Below are 19,820 nucleotides of genomic sequence, written 5' to 3'. Positions count from 1 at the left end.
AAAACGTTGCAAACAAAACGAAACAACGCCTTGTGTCAGATGCATTCGCAGGTGTGTTTGCTTTGAGCACGGGCGCCCGTTTGAGAAGAAAAGCCTGATCTACAAGTGTTTCACGAAGGTTTGAAATGTTATGAAATATAAAAGGTTGAGGAATCCTGACAAATTGCTGACTCATTATTTTAGAATAACTAGTAATTTATATCTGTTAATTTTTAGTTAACAATTATGTACATATATTTTGACTACCGTGGATTTTTTAACCTTTAATCACGGATCCACCTTCATCTTGAAAATATTCGAAGGTGGTGTTTTCAATACTTTACTCAGGGCTCCAAAGAGTTGTCTGCAGTTTCTAAAGAGGGCGAAACTTAACATTGTCTATCTTAATTGGTTGACCCTTTACCCCCAATCTGTAATAAACAGTGGCCTCTGCTTCTCGTTTCTCTCACAAGAGGCAGCAGCATCCACCTTGTTCAGGTCACCCCTCGCCATTGTAAATACCAGTGGATTTCGACAACCTTCACTTTCCAGATAGTAGTCTAGTAAATATTTCCAACACATCTGCATTTTTACTCAAGACTGGTACAGTACCTTAAACTGAATGTGATTTCATTAATAGTCTATATATGTAAAGTATACCCTTCTACTTTTCCATTCCCTGTGCAATGGATTGTTTTCTATTAGCTTTTCTAATTATTTTCAAGTTAACCTTTTGCAAATTACAAAACTCTGAAATGCACAATCTTCCACTGAGGGTGGGGAAGCACATTTTCACATTTATCCCCTATTGTACTCTATTTGCCATATCCTTGCCTAATCTACATATCACCATAGTCTTGTCCTATTCACAACTAACTTTTGAGAAAATTTTTGACCTTTTGGAGCCTTTGACTCATTTATAGATGTGTTTTAATTATGATAGAGTTGAGTTTGATCCCTGCAGCACGGCCACATAACATGCTGTCACATAAAAGATGAACTATTTATGCCTACCCTCTTCCCTGTTAGTCAACGATCCTTCTGTCCATGCCATTACATTGGAACTCTGCCACCGTAGTGCGAGTTCCTTATTTTCCAAAGGGCATTTTTAGTGTATTCAGTGTTTTGCCTTTATTTTAATGTGTCAGCTACTTCAATAAATTGGTCAAACATGTTTTCTCATTCCCAAAACCAGGTTGACTATACATGCACAAGAACATCAGAAAGATTTTTTTTAAACAAAAACAATATATTGGCGTATATCTCGAACTTTCAATAATTGGTTCTTCCCCCCCCCCCCCCCCCACCATTTCCATTTTCCTCTCTCATCTTGTCTCCTTGCCCATCACCTCCCTCTCATTCTCCATCTTCCCTTTCTTCCATGGTCTTCTACCCTCACATATCAGATTACCCCTTTCCCAGTCCCTTGTCTCTTTTACCTATCAACTTCCCAGCTCTTTAATTCAACCCTTCTCTTGTCCTGGTTTCACCTGTTGTAAACTTAAATTTTCCGGACCAAGTAATCACACCACAAACAGTTCTTTACTTTATCCTTTCACCAGTTTATTTGTTCGAACTCAGCCGGCAAGAAGCTCGGAGCCAAGCATCAAAGAGACAGAATACCTCTCTGTATTTTCAATTGTCAGAAAGTTGCTTCATTTAGGACTGTTTGGGTCTCCAGAGTTTGGTTTGAACAAGTGATGCAACCTGCAATTGTAAAAGAGGCTGCCTTGAGAAAAGCTGGGGTTTGAAGATGGAAGAATAGATTGTAATGTTACTAGGCTGTTGGTTCTGTTGTCAGAAAATGAGATTAACTGTTGAATGTGATGGCTGGTGGGATAGGTGAGGGATGGCAACCCTTTCCTTTTTTTGTGATAGGAGAGCAAATTGAGTGATTGCAATAATAGCCATAATAGAATCAATGAAAGACCACACCTGCTGGGTGTTTGACAAATGTGCAAAAGAGAATAATTTGTACGAAAACAAAAAGAAAGATAATAAATAAGCAATAAATATTGAGAACATGAGATGAGTCCTTGAAAGCGAGTCCATAGGTTGTGGGAACATTTCAGTGATGGTCAAGTGAAGCTGAGTGACGTTATCCCCTTTGGTCCAAGAGTTTAATGGCTGAAGAGAGTAACTGTTCCTGAACCTGGTGGTGAGAGTCCTGAGGTTCCTGTACCATCTTCCTGATGGCAGCAGTGAGAAGAGAGCATGTCCTGGGTAATGATGGATGCTGCTTTCCTGCAACAATGCTGTGTAGATGTGCTCAGTGGTGTAGAGGGTTTAACCTATGATAGGCCAGAGCATATCCATTAGTAGGATTTTCTGTTCTAGAGCATTGTGTTTCTATGCTAGGCTGTGTTGCAGCCAGTCAATGCACTCTGCCATACATTATAGAAGTTTATTAAGTTTTAGATGTCATGCTGAATTTCTAAGTAAGTAAAGGCACTGTTTTGCTTTCTTTGTAATTGCACTTGCGTGCTGTATCCTGGACAGATCCTCTGAAATGATAACACCAAGAAATTTAAAGTTGCTGAACCTCTCACCTCTGATACCCCGATGAAAATTGGCTCATGGACCTCTGGTTTTGTCCTCTTGAAGTCAATAATTAGCTCCTTGGTCTTGCTGGCATTGAGTAAGAGGTTGTTGTTATAGCACCACTCAGCTAGTCACCACGTTTGATTTGGCCTGTGACAATGGTGTCATTAGCCAACTTGCTTTGGAGCTGTGCTTAGCCACACATTCATAAGTGTAAAGTGAGTAGAGCAGGGGACTAAACACAGAGCTCGCTGGTGCACCTGTGCTGATGGAGATCATGGAGGAGATGTCGTTGCCAATCCAAACTGATTGGGGTGTGCTTTTTGAGAATCCAATTGCACGTGGAGATATTGAGGCCGAGGTGTTGGAACTTATGGATTAGTTTTGAGGGAATGGTAATATTAAATGCTGAGTTGTAGTCAATATAAGCATCTTTGCTGTCTAGATGTTCTAGGGTTGAGTAATGAGCCAATGAGATGTCAACTGCTGTCAACTTGCTGTGCCAGAAAACAAATTTATTTTGTTTATTAAGATACAGCACAGAGTAGGCCATTCTGGCCCTTCAAGCCATGCTGCCTCACAGCCCCCCAATTTAATCTTAGCGGCATATCGGCACAGTTTACAGAGACGAATTAACTTATCAACTGATGTCTTTGGACTGGGAGAGGAAGCTGGAGCAAAGCCACGTTGTCACAGGGAACGTATAAGTTCCTTACAGGCAGCAGCGGGGTTGAACCCAGATCGCTGGTACTGTAAAGTGTTGTGCTAATGGGCCACACCCAATTTGGAGTGGATCTAAGTCACTCCTCAGGCAGAAGTTGATCTGCTTCATCACCAACCTCTCAGACACTTCATCGCTGTGGATATAAGTGCTACTGGACTGTAGTCATTGAGGCATGTTACCACATTCGTTGTAGGTACTGGTATAATTGAAGCAGGTGGGTACATCAGACTGCTGAAGCAAGAGTGTATTGTGTATTAGAACAAGAGGCAGCATTGATAAAGTAATGAGCAAACTGGAAAGGTTTGTGATGTGGTCTGGGTAAGACTGAAACAAGTAGTATTCTGTACAGAATACAAAATGACAGGTGCAGCTTTGTTCCGTTTGGGTTCCTGTAACAATGACATTGATTTGAAGGAGATAAATAAAAGACCGTGGTCAGCAATGATGTAGATGTTAAAATTAAAACATTTTAATATGAAATATTGAAGGATTAGAACCCAGCTTGGTGAGATGGAACTATTGAATGAGCAGGATGGGTCTCTAGAAGGGGTATGGACAACAGTAATTCAGTAGGCTCACACATGTATGGCAGAATGGTTTTAAAATGGCCAGCAGGTGGCAAAACCAAAGATGACTTCCATGGCAAATGGAGTGAGTTAAAAGTGGAGGCTATTACAGGGATTTAGATTAGGCCCTCATTTGATAGCGTAATACAGTGGTGAAAACTTGAGTAAAAAGAATGCTGGGGTGAACTGTCCGATTCAGCAGAAGGCAAGTCAGAAGATTGTAAGTTTTGGATTGGGTGTGCAAGTAGTTGTCTTACAGGCTGTCCTATCAATTGAAATATACTGCAGGTATCTCAGCATTGCAGTGGATAGAATTTCACAGGAAGTGGTGGTGTTGTCTTTCTTTTGCTTTGAAGTGCCTACTGTGGTTATGGAAGATATAAATAGCATATAGGAGGGCACGAGTCACTTGTTCATTAAACAACAGGATCTGTGTCAAGTTTGAGAACTTCATTTTCAAATGTTTTTTTCTCAGTCACAAATACTGCACTGATGTGAATTTCAGCATCAATGTCTGCCTTTGCCAAGAGGTGGCTCATGAGAAACTGGAAGTGATCTTAGTTTTGTGGTCACACCATGAGCCTTTTATTGTCAGAGGGTAGGAGGAGAAGCCCTGTCTTGCAGGTCTTGTGGAAGACCCATCCTTGCTAGCTTTGGTGAAAGTATTGATGATCTAGAGCTCAGCATGCCTGTCTGAACATGGTACTTTCATCTTTAAATGCTGCAGCCTTAAATATTATTTGGGCCGTCTGGGTACTTGGGAAATGTATAAAGTGCCTTGAAAAAGTACTCAGTCCCCACAACTATTTTCACATTTTATTGTCTCAATTTCTGAATTTAGAATATATTGAAGTAGGATTTTTGAGCTGATCTATAAACCATTTTGCATCAGGTCAAATCAAAAGAAACATTCCAAAACTTGTCAACAATGTACCGAAAAATTAAAAGTCAAAATTGTGAGGCTGAAAAAGTATTCATCTCCTTTGTAATTACTATGCTACCTTTCCTCTGGTGCAATATTGTATGTCATCTTACCAACTTGTCCAAGTTGAGTAGAGAACTGGGGGATCACCTGAATAAATACCCACTCTCTCTGTAAGGTCCACAGCATGGTAGATTTTCAACAAACCAAACCAAATTTAAGGCAAAAAAGCATTCAAGACAAGGTCAGGGAAATGATAAGAGAATCTGGGGGCCATCTCAGAGGCTCTGAATATACCTCGGAGTATATGCATTCCATTGTGAGGGAAAAAATGAAACCACAGGCACACTGCCAAGGTCAGGCTGTTCCTCTAAACTTTGTCACCAGTGAAGAATGGCACTTGTAAGGGAGTCTACTGTGACGCCGACAGTCCCTCTGATTGAGCTGCAGAAGTCAGTGGCTGCAACTGGAGATGAAGTTCATGGCTCCAAAATCTCTAAGGCCTTGCACAAGGGGTATTTATGAAGGAGTGGCAAGGAAGAAGCCCTGGCTAAAAAAAAGAAAGCATATCCTTGCCTGTAAAGACTTTGCTTAGTGCCAGTTAAAATATGCTGTAAAGATGTGGAATATAAGGTTTTCTTGTCAGATAAGACTAAAGTGAACTTTTTGGCCTCAAAACTGATCAGTATGTGTGGTGTAAATCTAATACTGCGTGTCAGCCAGCTAACACCATCCCTACTGTAAATTGTGGTAGAGGTAGCACCATGCTATGGAGATGCTTTTTAGCAGCAGTGACTGGAAATCTGGTCACGATTGATGGGAAGATGAATGCTTTTAAATAAATTGAGATCCTGGATGAAAATCTACTAGCCTCTGCCAGAAAGTTTAAACTGTGGAGGAAGTTGGTCTTTCAGCTGGACATTGACCCAAAGCACGCTGCCAGAGTAACCATAGAGTGGCTTCAAGTGAAGAAAATTAATGACTTGAATGGTCCCGTCAGAATCCTGACCTTGACCTGATCGAACATCTCCGGCAAGACCTCAAGCCCGCTGCCAATCCCCAACTAACCTGGCACAGCTTGAGCAGTTTTGTAAAGAGAAATGGGTAAATCTTGCTCCACATGTTGGGCAAATCTTTCTCCATCACATTGTGCAAAACTAATAGAGACTTATCCAAAAATACTTCTGGCTGTGATAGGTGTGTGAAGTGGTTCAACTTAGGCTACATCCACACTAGACCAGATAAATCTGCTACTGAAGCTTTTTCTCTTTGTTTTGACCCTCCGTCCACACTGAAACGGTGTTTTCCTCCCCTGAAAACAGAGCTTTTCTAAAACGCTCTCCAGAGTGTGTAAATTTGAAAATGCGGATTGGCCGGAGCATTGTGGACGGGGTAACTGGAGATTTCTAGAAACATTGTCATGACGTGCTGAAACGGCGGTGCGGCATTTCATTGTTTTCTTGAATGCAAGCCCCACGGAATCTTAACAATTTCAGAACAGATGGCAACGAGACTGAAGCCAGAGAAGTTAGAAATGTACTCACCAAATACTTTGACCCATAACTTACTGAATAAGTAAGTATACTCACTTTGCCCTGTTTTCTGTCCTTGTTCGTATGAAGGTGGTTTACCTATTTATGCAAGTACTTCTCTGACAATAGATGTGTTAACAGCCTAATGTAACATTGTATGGAAATACAAGATTACACTGATGCAGACATGTTTTATACATTTAACAAGGTGCTTTATTAATACAACGGAGTTAGTCAGTTTTTCAATGTTCGTCATCAGCCGGGTCATACTGTCCATGAAATCCCTGTCGGTTGCCTCCATATGCTCCAGTATCTGTTTTTGTTAGTTTTAAGTCCTCCTGCGCGAGAGCCAACAGCTGTCCGTCATTTGGTGATTTCATTTTAAGATTTTCTAGTCTAATTGCACAAACGCGGACTTTCACTGCGAGATTCAACTCCAAACATGTCGCTTGTTTTCTGTAGATGTGTCTTGCGCATGCCCGGTAGGAGGAGATTCGCTCAAATACCCATTTTAATGTGGACAGAGGTATTTTCAAAAACGCTTGGTGTGGACGCCTATTGTTTTTACGCTAAACTGGCTTTTTCAAAATTAACCGGTCTAGTGTGGACGTAGCATAAGTACTCAGCAAAAGGAGATGAAAACTTCTGAACTGCTGACATTTCAGTTTTTGAATTCGTTTTTTATGCTTTACAATTTTCCCTGTTTTGGTTGAACTGTACTGTGGGGGAGGAAGGAATGTGTGACTCAAAATAAACTCTCAGTTAAATTGATCAAAATCCCTGTTGTAATACTCATTTATGTGAGGAAAGGGTTGGGAGCTGAATATTTTTACAAGGTACTGTAACTTCAAACTCCAGTAAGATTAGAATAGATTTTGAGGCAGGTGGTTGTCATTTGTACTGATTTATCACCAGGTGGATAGCAGTAGATTTCACCTAATTAACTGAAAATTATTCAATACGTTTATCCAGCTGTATATCAGTATCAATAAACTCGAGTTAATCATTACAGATACTTAAGGTTGTTGGCTCAAGTACTGTGATGTCAAATCATACAGTTGGTTTTAAATTTGGAAGATAAAATGTTGAGAAAGATTCCAGTCTTTCTCCTTTGTTCTTAGGATCTTCATATTTTTGAAATAAGATTAGCAAAGATCTTGTCATAATTTTACACTAATGGGAGCTTTAATTTATCTTTATTGTAAAGCATATACAAAGACAAGCCAATCCATTTCCCATTGGTAACAAACTAAGTATCATTTGGATAGATTGTGGACAAGTCGCTTTTGAGTTTGAGAGTTCATTTTATAGAGGATTTGAAATGCGCTCGGCTGGAAATGCTACTTCAGGTAAACTAGCTTTTGCTTTGCACACAGCCCGTTGTTCCTATTGTACTTTTAAGCTTGTAATCTGAAAAAATGGATTGCAAACATGAACTGTGGAAATCAACTGCCATCACTAAACAGTTCAGTCAGTTCCTAAAGGTGCGATGTTTGTAAAGGTCAGGTGCTGTACTTGAGTGTTAACAATTGTTCTCTTCAATTTGTGCATATCATGTAGTTCCAAATTCCAAGAGTGGTGTTGTTTGAGATTGCGTGGAATGCCTTCTGACGAACCAAAGTTATTTAATTTCCTTGTTGGAATTGTTACTGATGTATTTATATTTACTGATTTGCTTAACTTGTTGTCTACAGTGTTCAACAGGTCTCTTTATGCTGTTTCTTTACATACTAGCTTTAGGCTTGATTAAAACCTGCAGTTTGTTCTCTTTTGATTTGTAGGTTTATCTTCTGACTCCTGCTCAACTAACCTCATTTGATTCTGTTCACTGTGTATTTGATAATTCTGTAAAATGATTTTTTTTGGAAGTCTGTTGTGTCTAAGATGGTGAAATACAGATGTGGGAGTGTTTTAACATTTATTTAATGTTTGCTTTCCTTATAGGGCAGTGACCCATTTTCTTGCACAAAGGAGAAGAGGAACAGTGGCTCTGCAGTGAATGCTGACTCTGTAGCACTTTTTCAGAAATAAGGTGTGATTAACCAAGGATGACAATGGAAGAGATGAGGAATGAAGCAGAGACAACGTCCATGGTTTCCATGCCACTCTATGCAGTGATGTACCCAGTATTCAATGAGGTTATTTTATTTCTTTTTCACTTGGTTCAAGCAATCATTAACTTGAATTGTTTAAGGTTGAAATCTTGTTAATCAACTTGTCCAAAATGCATTACTATGACATTAGAAGTAATAAAAACATAATTAAATGTGAAATTAATTAGTTAGAATTATGTATAAGACATCTAGGTTAGTAAAAGGTTGGCAGTTTTCATAAAAGATTTTTTGTTTTTGATTAGAAGTACACTGAATGCAGAAAGCATGAGCTAGGAGCAGAATTAGGCCATTTGACTCGAGTCCATTCCTTGTTCAATCAGGCAGTTTTATAATTCTTTCAAATTTTTGACACCCTTATTGATCAACTTCTGATTTAAATATACCCCAAATGATTTGACCTCCACACCTGTCTGTGGCAATGAATTCAACAGATTCTCGACCCTCATTGAGTCATAGAACACTACAGCACAGAAGCAGGCCCTTTATCTCATTTAATCTGAACTGAACTATTAATCTGCCTAGACCATAGCTCGCCATACCCCTTGTATCCATGTACATATCTTAAGTTTTTCATAAATGTGGAAATCAAACCTGCGTCCACCACTTCTGCTGTCAGCTCATTCCACACTGTCACCACCCTCTGAGTGAAGAACTTTCCCCTCGATTCCCTGAAACATTTCACCTTTTACCTTGACCTATGACCTCTAGTACTATCTCACCCACCCTCAGTGGGACAAACATTTACCTTGTCTGTAACCCCTGTAAGTTGCATACCTCCATGAAGTATCCCCTTATTCTTTTATGCTCTAGGGAATAAAGTCCTAACCTATTCAACCTTTCCCTATAGCTCAGGTCTTCAATTCCTGGCAAACTCCTTGTAAATTTTGTCTATACTCTTTCAATCTTATTTATATCTTCTGTGCAGGTAGGTCACTAAATCCTCACTCCTGTACTAAATGATTTGATTTATGAAGGTCATTGTGTCATAAGCTTTCTTTATGGCTCTATCTACCTGTGATGCTATTTTCAAGGAATTATGGACATATATTCCCAGATCCCTTTGTTCTACCACACTTAGTGACTTGCTACTCACCATGTAAGTCCTACCTTGGTCTGTTCTCCCAAGTGCAACAGCTCACACTTGTCTGTGTTAAATTCCATGTGCCATTTTTCCGGCTAATCCGGATCATTCTGCAAGCTTTGATAGTCGGTTTCTCTGTCCACTATTTCTCCAATCTTGGTGTCATTCATAAATCTGCTGATCCAGTTTACCACATTATCATCTAGATTATTAATGAAGATGACAAACAACAAAGGACCCAGCACCGATCCCTGCCACCCACCACGAGTAAAAGTCATCCAGTCAGAAGCAACCATCTATTACCACTCTCTGGCTTTTCTTGTGAAGCCAACGTCTAATCCAGTTTACTACCTCATCTTGAATGCCAAGTGACTGAAACTTCTTGACCAACTTCCCATGTGAGACCTTGTCAAATGCATTGCCAAAGCCCATGTAGACAACATCCACTATCTTGCCTTCTTCAACTTTTCTGGTAACTTCCTTGGAAAAACTCTACAAGATTGATTAGAAATGACCTATCACACAAAGCCATGCTGACTATTCCAAATCAGTACCTGTCTATCCAAATCCTCATATATCCAGTCTTAGAATACCTTCCAGTAACTTTCCCATCACTGATGTCAGGTTAACTGGCTTATGATTTCCTGGCTTGTTCCTACAGCCTTTTTTTTAAACAAAAGAACAACTTTACCAACCCTGCAATCCTCTGACTTCTCACCTGTGGTGAAGGATAATTTAAATACCTCAACAAGGGCCCTTGCAACTCACCTCCCACAGGGTACGAGGGAGCACCTTGTCAAGCCGAGGATTTATCCATCCTAATTTTCCTCAAGACATCAAACATCCCTTCCTCTGTCACCTGTATACAGTCCATGACCTCTTTGCTATTTTGCCTCGCTTCTACAAACTGTCCATCTCCCACTTGCAAAAAGAATCCATTTAAGATCTTCACCTATCACCTTGGGCTTCATGCATGGGTGACCACACTAATCTTCTTGAGAACCTATTTTATCCCTTGCTAAGCTGTTTCTTAATATATCTGTAGAAACCCTTGCAATTTTCTTTCACCTTGTCTGCTAAAGCACATTCATGCTTTTTTTTTAGCTCTCAGAATTTCTTTAAGTGTTCTTTAGCATTTCTTATACTTGTGTACCTCATTTGCTCTTTCCTGACTATTCCTGCTATGCATCTCCTTTCTCTTAAACCAGGGCCTCAATAACAAAGGTTCTTTGAACCTGTTATCCTACTCTGTTATTCTGAACAGGAACATACGAAGTTTATATTCTCAAAATTCCATGTTTGAAGGCCTCCCTCTTATTAAGTACACCTTTGCTAGAAAACAACTTGCCCCAATCCACACTTGCTAGATCCTTTCTGATACCATCAAAATTGGCCTTTCTCCAATTTAGAATCTCAACCGGAGAACCAGTCCTATCCTTCTCGTAATTTTGAAATTAATTGTATTATGATTACTAGATGCAAAGTGTTCCCCTACACAAACATCTCTCATCTGCCTTGTCTAATTCCCTATTAGGAGATCTAGTACATTGTAGTTTCTAGTATCTGTACTGATTACAGAAACTTTACTGAGCACATTTGATAAACTTTATCCCATCTACTCTTTTACAGTATAGAGTCCCAGTCAATATGTGGAAAGTTTAAAATCACCTACTATCACAAGCTTATGTTTCTTGCAACAGTCTGTGATCGCTCTACAAATTTGCTTCTGTGAATCCCATGGACTGTTGAGTGGTCTATAATATAATCCCATTAATGTAGTCATCCCTTTCTTATTACTCAGTTTCAACCTCTTCCCCAGTAGAAGAGTTCTCCAGTCTATCCTTTCTGCATGCTGCTGTGACATTTTCCTTGACTGGTAATGCCACCCTGCCATCCCTTCCCCTTTAGATCCCTCCCTCTCACACATAAAGCAATGGAATCCTGGAATATTGAGCTGCTATTCCTGCCCCTCCTGTGACCAAATTTCAGTAACTGCTACAATATCATAATTGTTGTAAAGAGATATCCTTGTATTTTGAGCCTGTGTCCTCTGGTCCTAGACTCCCATTACTGGAAGCATCCTCAATGTCAACTATTCAAGCCTTTCAGTGTTTGGAAGCTCTCAATAAGATTCCCTCCTTGTCCTTCTAAACTCCAAATGAGTACAAGCTGAGAGCTATCAAATCCTCTTTGTAAATTAACCTTTTTATCCCTGGGATCATTTTCGTAAACTACCTCTGGACATTCCAATTTCAGCACATCCTTTTCCTTGGATGTGGGCCCAAAACTGCTCATAATACTCCAAATGTGGTCTGACTAATTCCTTAAAGCCACAAGCATTACATCCTTGCTTTTATATTCTAGTCCTCTAGAAATGAATGCTAATGTTAGATTTGCCTTCTGTACCAGCTCTAGCTGCAAGTTTACCTTTAAGGAATCTGCACTAATCTTCCCAGCTCCCTTTGCGCCTCTGTTTTCTGCATTCTGTCCCCATTTAGAAAATAATCTGCTTTATTCAGTCTACTAAAGAGTATTATCATAAATTTGCTGTGCAGTATTGCATTTGCTGCCAGTTCAAAGTAAATTCATTATCAAAGTACATGTTAATCGCCACTTGCAACCCTGAGATTCATTTTCTTGTGGACATACACAGTAAATCCACAATAAACAAAGACTGCATCCAGTAGGACAGACAGACAACCAAATGTGCAAAGGACAAGAAACTGCAAATACGAAAGATATAAAAAATAACTATGCAATAAATGTCAAACATGGGATGAAGAGCCCTTGAAAGTGTGTCTGTAGTTTGTGTGAACAGTTTACTGATGGGACAAGTGAAGTTACCCACTCTTTACATCTGTTCACAATTTTTTTTCGTAGGATTTTCTGTTCAAGGGCATTAGTGTTTCCATACTAGGCTGTACAGTAACTAGTTAATGTACTTTCTAAAGAAGTTTATCAAAGATTTAAATGTCATGGCAAACTCGTAAGGAAGTAGTAGCACTGCCATGCTTACTTTGTAATTGCATTTACGTGCTGGGCCCAGGGCAGATCCTCTGAAATGATAATATCTAGGAATTTATAGTTGCTAACCCTCCCCATTGTTAACTTCCAATGAGTATTGGCTTATGATCCTCTGGTCTCCTCTTACTGGCATTGAGAGGTTATTGTAGTGGCATTACTCAACCTGATTCTCAATCTGCATCCTATATGCTGATTCATCATGACCTTTGATTCGCCCTACAATAGTGGTGTCGTCAGCAAACTTAAATATGGCATTGGAGCTGTGCTTAGCCTCACAGTCATAAGTACAAAATGAGTAGAGCAGGGGGCAAAGTATATGTGTGCTGATGGAGATTGTGGAGGGGATGTCGTCGCCAATCTGAACTGACTGGGGTTTGCAAGTGAGGAAATTGAGGATCTAGTTGCCCAAGGATAGATAGATAGATACTTTATTCATCCCCATGGGGAAATTCAACTTTTTTTTTCCAATGTCCCATACACTTGTTGTAGCAAAACTAATTACATACAATACTTAACTCAGTAAAAAAAAAATATGATATGCATCTAAATCACCGTCTCAAAAAGCATTAATAGCTTTTAAAAAGTTCTTAAGTCCTGGCGGTAGAATTGTAAAGCCTAATGGCATTGGGGAGTATTGACCTCTTCATCCTGTCTGAGGAGCATTGCATCGATAGTAACCTGTCACTGAAACTGCTTCTCTGTCTCTGGATGGTGCTATGTAGAGGATGTTCAGAGTTATCCATAATTGACCGTAGCCTACTCAGCGCCCTTCGCTCAGCTACCGATGTTAAACTCTCCAGTACTTTGCCCACGACAGAGCCCGCCTTCCTTACCAGCTTATTAAGACGTGAGGCGTCCCTCTTCTTAATGCTTCCTCCCCAACACGCCACCACAAAGAAGAGGGCGCTCTCCACAACTGACCTATAGAACATCTTCAGCATCTCACTACAGACATTGAATGACGCCAACCTTCTTAGGAAGTACAGTCGACTCTGTGCCTTCCTGCACAAGGCATCTGTGTTGGCAGTCCAGTCAAGCTTCTCGTCTAACTGTACTCCCAGATACTTGTAGGTCTTAACCTGCTCCACACGTTCTCCATTAATGATCACTGGCTCCATATGGGGCCTAGATCTCCTAAAGTCCACCACCATCTCCTTGGTCTTGGTGATATTGAGACGCAGGTAGTTTGAGTTGCACCATATCACAAAGTCCTGTATCAGTTTCCTATACTCCTCCTCCTGTCCATTCCTGACACACCCCACTATGGCCATGTCATCAGCGAACTTCTGCACATGGCAGGACTCTGAGTTATATTGGAGGAGGTATCGAGGCCAAGGTCTTGAAGCTTATTGATTAGTTCTGAGGGGGTTATGGCATTGAATAGCAAACTATAGTCGATAAGGAGCATCCTGATTTATGCATCTTTGGTGTCCAGGGTTGAGTGAAGAGTATTTGCTGGGAGGCAAATTGAAGTGAATCCAAATCACTTTTCAGGCTGGAGTTAATGTGTTTCATCACCAATCTCTCAAAAGACCTCATCACAGTGGATCTAAAAGCTACTGGTTGATGGTCATTGAGGCAAGTTACCACATTCTCCTTAGGCATTGGTATAATTGAAGTTTGCTTGAAACAGATCTTTACATTGCTGTAGTGAGAGTTTAAAGATTGGTGAACACATCAGCTTGTTAATCAGCACAGATCTTTAGTACATGGCCAGGTACCTCATCTATGCTGGATAATTTCCGTGGGTTCACCCACCTGAAGGCTACTCTGCCTTCAGCCTCACTGAAATTAGAGTCATTAGGAACTCTGGGAGTTTGTGAATGTTTTTCCATGTTTTGATGGTCAAAACAAGCATGAAAGGCATTGAGCTGCTCTGGGAACTGAGCCTTCTTGTTACCTGTATTGCTTGGTTTCACTTCTGTAAGTGGTAACTGTCTAGCATCCCTTAGTGACTCAAGTTTGCAGAATTGTCACTTTGAATGTGAGGTGACTTTCTGGAGATCCTACCTGGACCTCTTGTATCCACTGATCTGGCCACCAGCATGTTGTAGATCTCACAGTTCATCCAGGGCTTCAAGTTTGGGTAGAATCAATGATTATGCGGTGACACGCTTGTCCATGACTGCTTTAATGAGTTCTACTACAATCATAGTGTATTCATTCAGGTCCTTTGAGTCAACACTCTAGGCAATACTGTAGCCACACTTGTGTCTCTTGCGATCACCTTTTTGATGTGGTTACTTCTGGAACCTTGCTCATTAGCATCTCTTTGTATGTATTTGGAAGAAGGGCAGCAAGTGATCAGATTTTTTGAAATGTGGTTTAGGCACGGAACGGTAGACTTTCTTGTTCGTAGTAATGTAGCAGTCTAGTGTGCTGCAGGTTATATGCTGATGATCGTTAAAGCAAAGATTTTATCAAACAAGCCTGATTGAAATCTCTGACTATAATTTGAGATGAGTTGGGGTGGGCAAAAATCCTGTTTGGTGCCGGCAGCATTCTACATCTTGAGAGCCTGTTTAACATCTGTTTTTGGCAATATGTAAACTGCAGTCAGAATCACAAAGGAGAACTCCTGGTAAATAGAGCAGTCGGTGCTCAATTGTTAGATGTTCTAGTTTGGGTATCACAGTTTATGATGAAACACAGAACCCCTCCCCCCACCTTTTGCCCTCTCTAAATCAGCAGTTCAGTCCATCCTGTGTATCGAGAAGCCCTCTGGTCTAATTACTAAATCCAGCGTGTTCAGAGTGAGCCTGGTCTCCGTGAAACACAGAATGCAGCAATTCCTCAGTTCCCTCTGGTACAGCTATTTTGTCTTCAGTCTTGTTCTCTAGTGACTACATTTGCTAACAAGATGCTGGAAAGAGGAACTTTCAGTGCTGGGCATTTCAGCCTGACATGGAGTCTTTCCCCTTCTTGCTCTCTCCTGGCTATGGTTATGTACCTTTAGGTGCTTAAAGGTCCCATTGACTGCTGTTCTTGTGAAATGTGGGAAGCTGGGAAGACCTCTTTATCTCTGGTTTCACCTGCAAGAAGTGCATCCAGCTGCAGCTTCTAACAATCTGCATTACGGACTTGGAACTGGATGAACTCCAGATCATTCAGGGGGCGGAGAGGGTGGTAGACAGGACATATAGAGAGGTAGTAACACCCAAGATTCAGGACACAGGAAAATGGGTGACGGTCAAGAGGGTGAAAAGGGTTTAGCAGCCAGTGCAGAGTACTCCTGTCACCATCCCCTTCAACAAAAGGTATACCACTTTGGATACTGTTTGGGGGATAAACTAGCAGTGGAAAATCAGTGGTCTTACTCTGTGGCTCAGAAGGGAAGGGGGGAGAAGAGGTAAGTTGTGGTGATAGGGGATTCGTTAGTTGGGGAGCAGAACAGAGTTTCTACAGACGAGAACAAATTCCTGAATTGTATGTTGCTTCCCGGGTGCCAGGGTCAGGGACATCTTGGATTGAGTCCTCGGCATTCTTAAGTGGGAGGGTGAGCAGTCAGGTCATGGTTCATACAGGTACCAATGACATAAATAGGAAGAGGCATAAGGTTCTGCAAAATAAGTTCAGGGAGTTAGGGTACAGGACCTCCAGGGTTGTAACCTCAGGATTGCTAACAATGCTAGCGAGGCCAGAAATGGGAAGATCATACAGTTTAACATGTGGCTAATGAGTTCGTGCCAGAAGGAGGGCATCAGATTTTTGGATCATTGGGCTGATTTTCCAGGGAAGGTGAGACTTGCAGAGAAGAGACTGCACCTGAACTAGACGGGGACTAATATCTTAGTGGGGTAGTTTGAAAGTACAGGGTTTGGGGGTGTGTTAAACTAGAGCTGCAGGGGGATTGGAATCACAATGCAGAAAGTGGTTGTGGAAACATTCAGGAATCAAAAGGTTGAGCATGGTTGGACTAATGATCTGAGTTGAGTATATTGCAAAGCCAAAAGAGAGAAGGGGGAGATCTTAAATGGATTTTTGCATCTGTATTTACTAGGGAGATGGGTACTGTCTATACAAGTGAAGCAAATCGGCAGTGAGGTCAGGGATTCTATAGAGATAGAGTGGGGGGGAGGCATTACGTAAGTTTGAGAAATAGATGTTCATATGGAGGATACCCAGATGGAAAATGAGGTGTTCTCTTCAAACCTGAGTGTGGCCTCATTGCAGCAATAGAGGTGGCCATGGACCGACATGTCCAGTATGGGTATTTTTGAGTATTTGGGAGAGACAGATCGAATGGGGTTAGTCACATGGTTTTGTGTGTGGTATGTTGTCTAACCAATCTTAAAGAAGTTAGGAAAGGGGAAGACAAGGCAGTGGATGTTGTCTGCATGGACATCAGCAAGGCATTTGACAAGATCCCACATGGCAGGTTGGTCAAGAAGCTTCAGTTGCTTGACATTCAAGATGAGGTAGTAAATTGGATTAAATATTAGCTATAACAGGTTGCAGTGGAATCTAGACTAACTGGAAAAGTGGGTTGAAAAATGACAGATGGAATTTTATGCAAACAAGTGTGAGGTGTTGCACTTTGGGAGGACAAACCAGGGTCAGTCTTACACAGTGAACCTGGGGCACTTGGATGTGTGGTAGAACAAAGGGATATGGGAATACAGGTCCATAATTTGTTGAAAGTGGCATCACATGTAATAGGATCGTAAAGACTTGCTTCTGGCATATTGACCTTCATAAATCAATATATCGAATGCAGGAGATGGGATGTTATGTTGAAGTTATATAAGATGTTGGTGAGGCCTAATTTGGAGTATTGTATGCAGTTTTGATCACCTAGCTACAGGAAGGATGTAAACAAGGCTGAAAGAGCACTGAGAAAATTTACAAGGATGTTGCTGGGACTGGAGGACCTGAGTTGTAATGAAAGATTGACTAGGTTTGGACTCTCTTTCCTAGAATGTTGAAATTGAGAGGAGATTTGATAGAGGTATTCAAAACTGAAGGATATAGATAGGGTAAATGTGAGCAGGCTTTTTCCTCTGAGATTTGGTGAGACTACATCTAGAGGTCTTGGGTTAAGGGTGAAAGGTGAAATGTTTAAAGGCCACAAGTGGTGGGTGCAATTTTGATTTTGGTGCTTGAGTGATTTGGATAAGTATATGGATGGGAGTGGTATGGAGGGCCGTGCTCTGAATGTGGGTTGATGGGACTGCACATTTTAAATGCTTTGGCACAGACTAGAAGGGCCAAGTGGCCTTTTTCTGTGCTGTAATTTTCTATGGCTCGAAGATCTTAATATCGCTAGTTCTTTTAAGATGGTTTAAATATACGTTGCTGAAAGGAGAAATTAGAAGCTGCAGATTGCAATGAGTGTACTTCAGAAGTATATTTAGAAGCTTTGTAAGCAGCCTGCAACATGCCATGGTTCACCAGTGCCATCTTGAAATGAATAACTTTAATTACTTTGCCCATTTTCAACACTATGCAATTTCTTCAACGGATTCCCTGCTTCCAGCCCTACCTGCTGAGATTTGTCAGGCAATATCTCCCCTCTGGAAATCATACTGACTTCAGCCATTTTTGTGTGCTTCCAGTACTCCAAAAAATCATCCCTTAAAATCTTACCTGAAATCAGGTTAACTGATGAGAATTTCCTGTTTTTTGCTTCCCTCTTTTGGAGCAGAGTGACATTTATGATTTATCCAGTGCTCTGGAATCATTTCTAGGTCTACTGATTCTTGAAAGGCTATCTCTTTCAGAACCATGGGGTGTAATTTGTCTGGTCTATAGGTGACTGACCGCTTTCAGACCTTTCGGCTTTCCAAACACCACCTTAGAAGAGGTGATTACACTCACAACTGCCCAACTCTTATATATTTCTGGCATACTGCTGGTGACTTCCACAGTGAATATTGGCATAAGATTACTTTTTCAGGTTCTTTGTTCATCATTACTACTTCTCAGAAGTGAACAGATCAATTCACTTATGCACATCTACTTCTAAGTTTGTGTTTTTGAAATGTAGAAGTTGTAACGGATTCAAACTTGACTAAAATATTCACTTTTTTACAGTTGGAGCAAGTTAATTTGTCTGCTGCGCAAACTCTCAGAGCAGCTTTTATAAAGGTAAGCTTAATTATTAAAAATTAAAATTCATTTTGCAATGGTAATTTATATTTTAACCTGTATCTTGTTTAGCTGTTCAGCTTGTGTTCGATTTCAGAAATTTGAAGAATAGTGTGGTTGTGAAAATACTTTCGCCCAAATCTTGAGCAATGCACAGTAATAGAGGAACTTAACAAGTCAGACAGCTTCTGTGGAGGGAAATGAACAACTAACAGTTCCGGATGAGACTTCATCAGGACTGGAAAGGAAGGGAGAAGAAACCAGATTAAGATGGGGGAGGGGATGGAGTAAATGATGGCAGTTGATAAGTGAAACCAGGTCAGGTGACAGGTGGATGGGTGGGGGAGGGTGGAATGAAGTAAGAAACTGAGAGATCAGAGGTGAAAGAGCTGAAGGGCTGAAGATGGCAGAATCTGATAGGAGAGGACAGAAGACCATGGAAGGAGGGGAATATGATGATCTCTTAAAAATAGCTCTAATATTCTTTATTCCATGCTAATGATGATGATTGAATTGAGGGCAATTGTTTTTAAGTGTTGATCAGTTAGTTTGCGTATACCACAGGGCCAGATTGACATTCTATTGTCATTCATAGTGCTTCAATGGAACCCTTTGTGCTCTGTCCCATAATGATATTTTCAGTTTCTAACTTTAAGTGGTCTTTTGTTTCTCCAGCAAAAAACCACTTTAAAGCTTTGGATTGTTTTTAAGGCACAATATATTTAGTTCTTCCTTGCACTATCAAAGTTCTCATTTACATTGAGAATGGAATATCGCAATGTTTTATAATTTGATTATGTAAGGACCCAAGGTTAGGTCCTTAGCTGTAGACTTCTCAAATTTGTCTTGCTCCTTGTGGGGAAGTTTTTTTTGAGGAAATCTCGGCATTGCATTCTTTCATTTAGGAATGCCATGCTTTGTACCACATGGTACATAATATTATTAAAGTGGATAACGTAATATCTTGTTAAGGAAAATACCTCCTACCTTCTAAGTGAAATGGAATTTGTGCATCTCATCCTACATACTAGATATGGGTATCACATTCTGTATTGATATTCAAAGAACAAAAGTGGAAAGATTCGCTTTTGTATTACTGTTGACTCAAAACATTAAAAATCAAGTAAATTTACGTGTCTACTTAATAGGTTAGAATGTGAATTTTGTATCTTTGGATTTTGCCAAGGTTGGGTCATTTTGTTCCTCAAGCGGTTCAGGCTCATAATTGCTTTTATGTGAAGATAATTGAA

General features: G+C 40.5%; 1 protein-coding gene across 3 annotated transcripts in view; it reads left to right on the top strand.

The window, feature by feature from the left end:
• pdcd10a (programmed cell death 10a) overlaps positions 1-19,820 on the top strand; it is a 42,179-nt gene that overhangs the window by 681 nt on the left and 21,678 nt on the right. For all 3 annotated transcript variants that reach the window (XM_073041034.1, XM_073041031.1, XM_073041033.1), the window contains exons 2-3: positions 8,209-8,402; positions 18,517-18,570. In XM_073041034.1, coding sequence (XP_072897135.1) covers positions 8,313-8,402; positions 18,517-18,570 — 144 coding nt within the window. In that variant the 5' untranslated portion in view covers positions 8,209-8,312. The remainder of the gene's footprint in view (positions 1-8,208; positions 8,403-18,516; positions 18,571-19,820) is intronic.

This window comes from Hemitrygon akajei, chromosome 3 (genome assembly GCF_048418815.1).
Source record: "Hemitrygon akajei chromosome 3, sHemAka1.3, whole genome shotgun sequence".
NCBI lineage: Eukaryota > Metazoa > Chordata > Chondrichthyes > Myliobatiformes > Dasyatidae > Hemitrygon > Hemitrygon akajei.
Note: the sequence above shows the minus strand (reverse complement) of the source record. Positions and strands in the feature narration are given on the sequence as shown.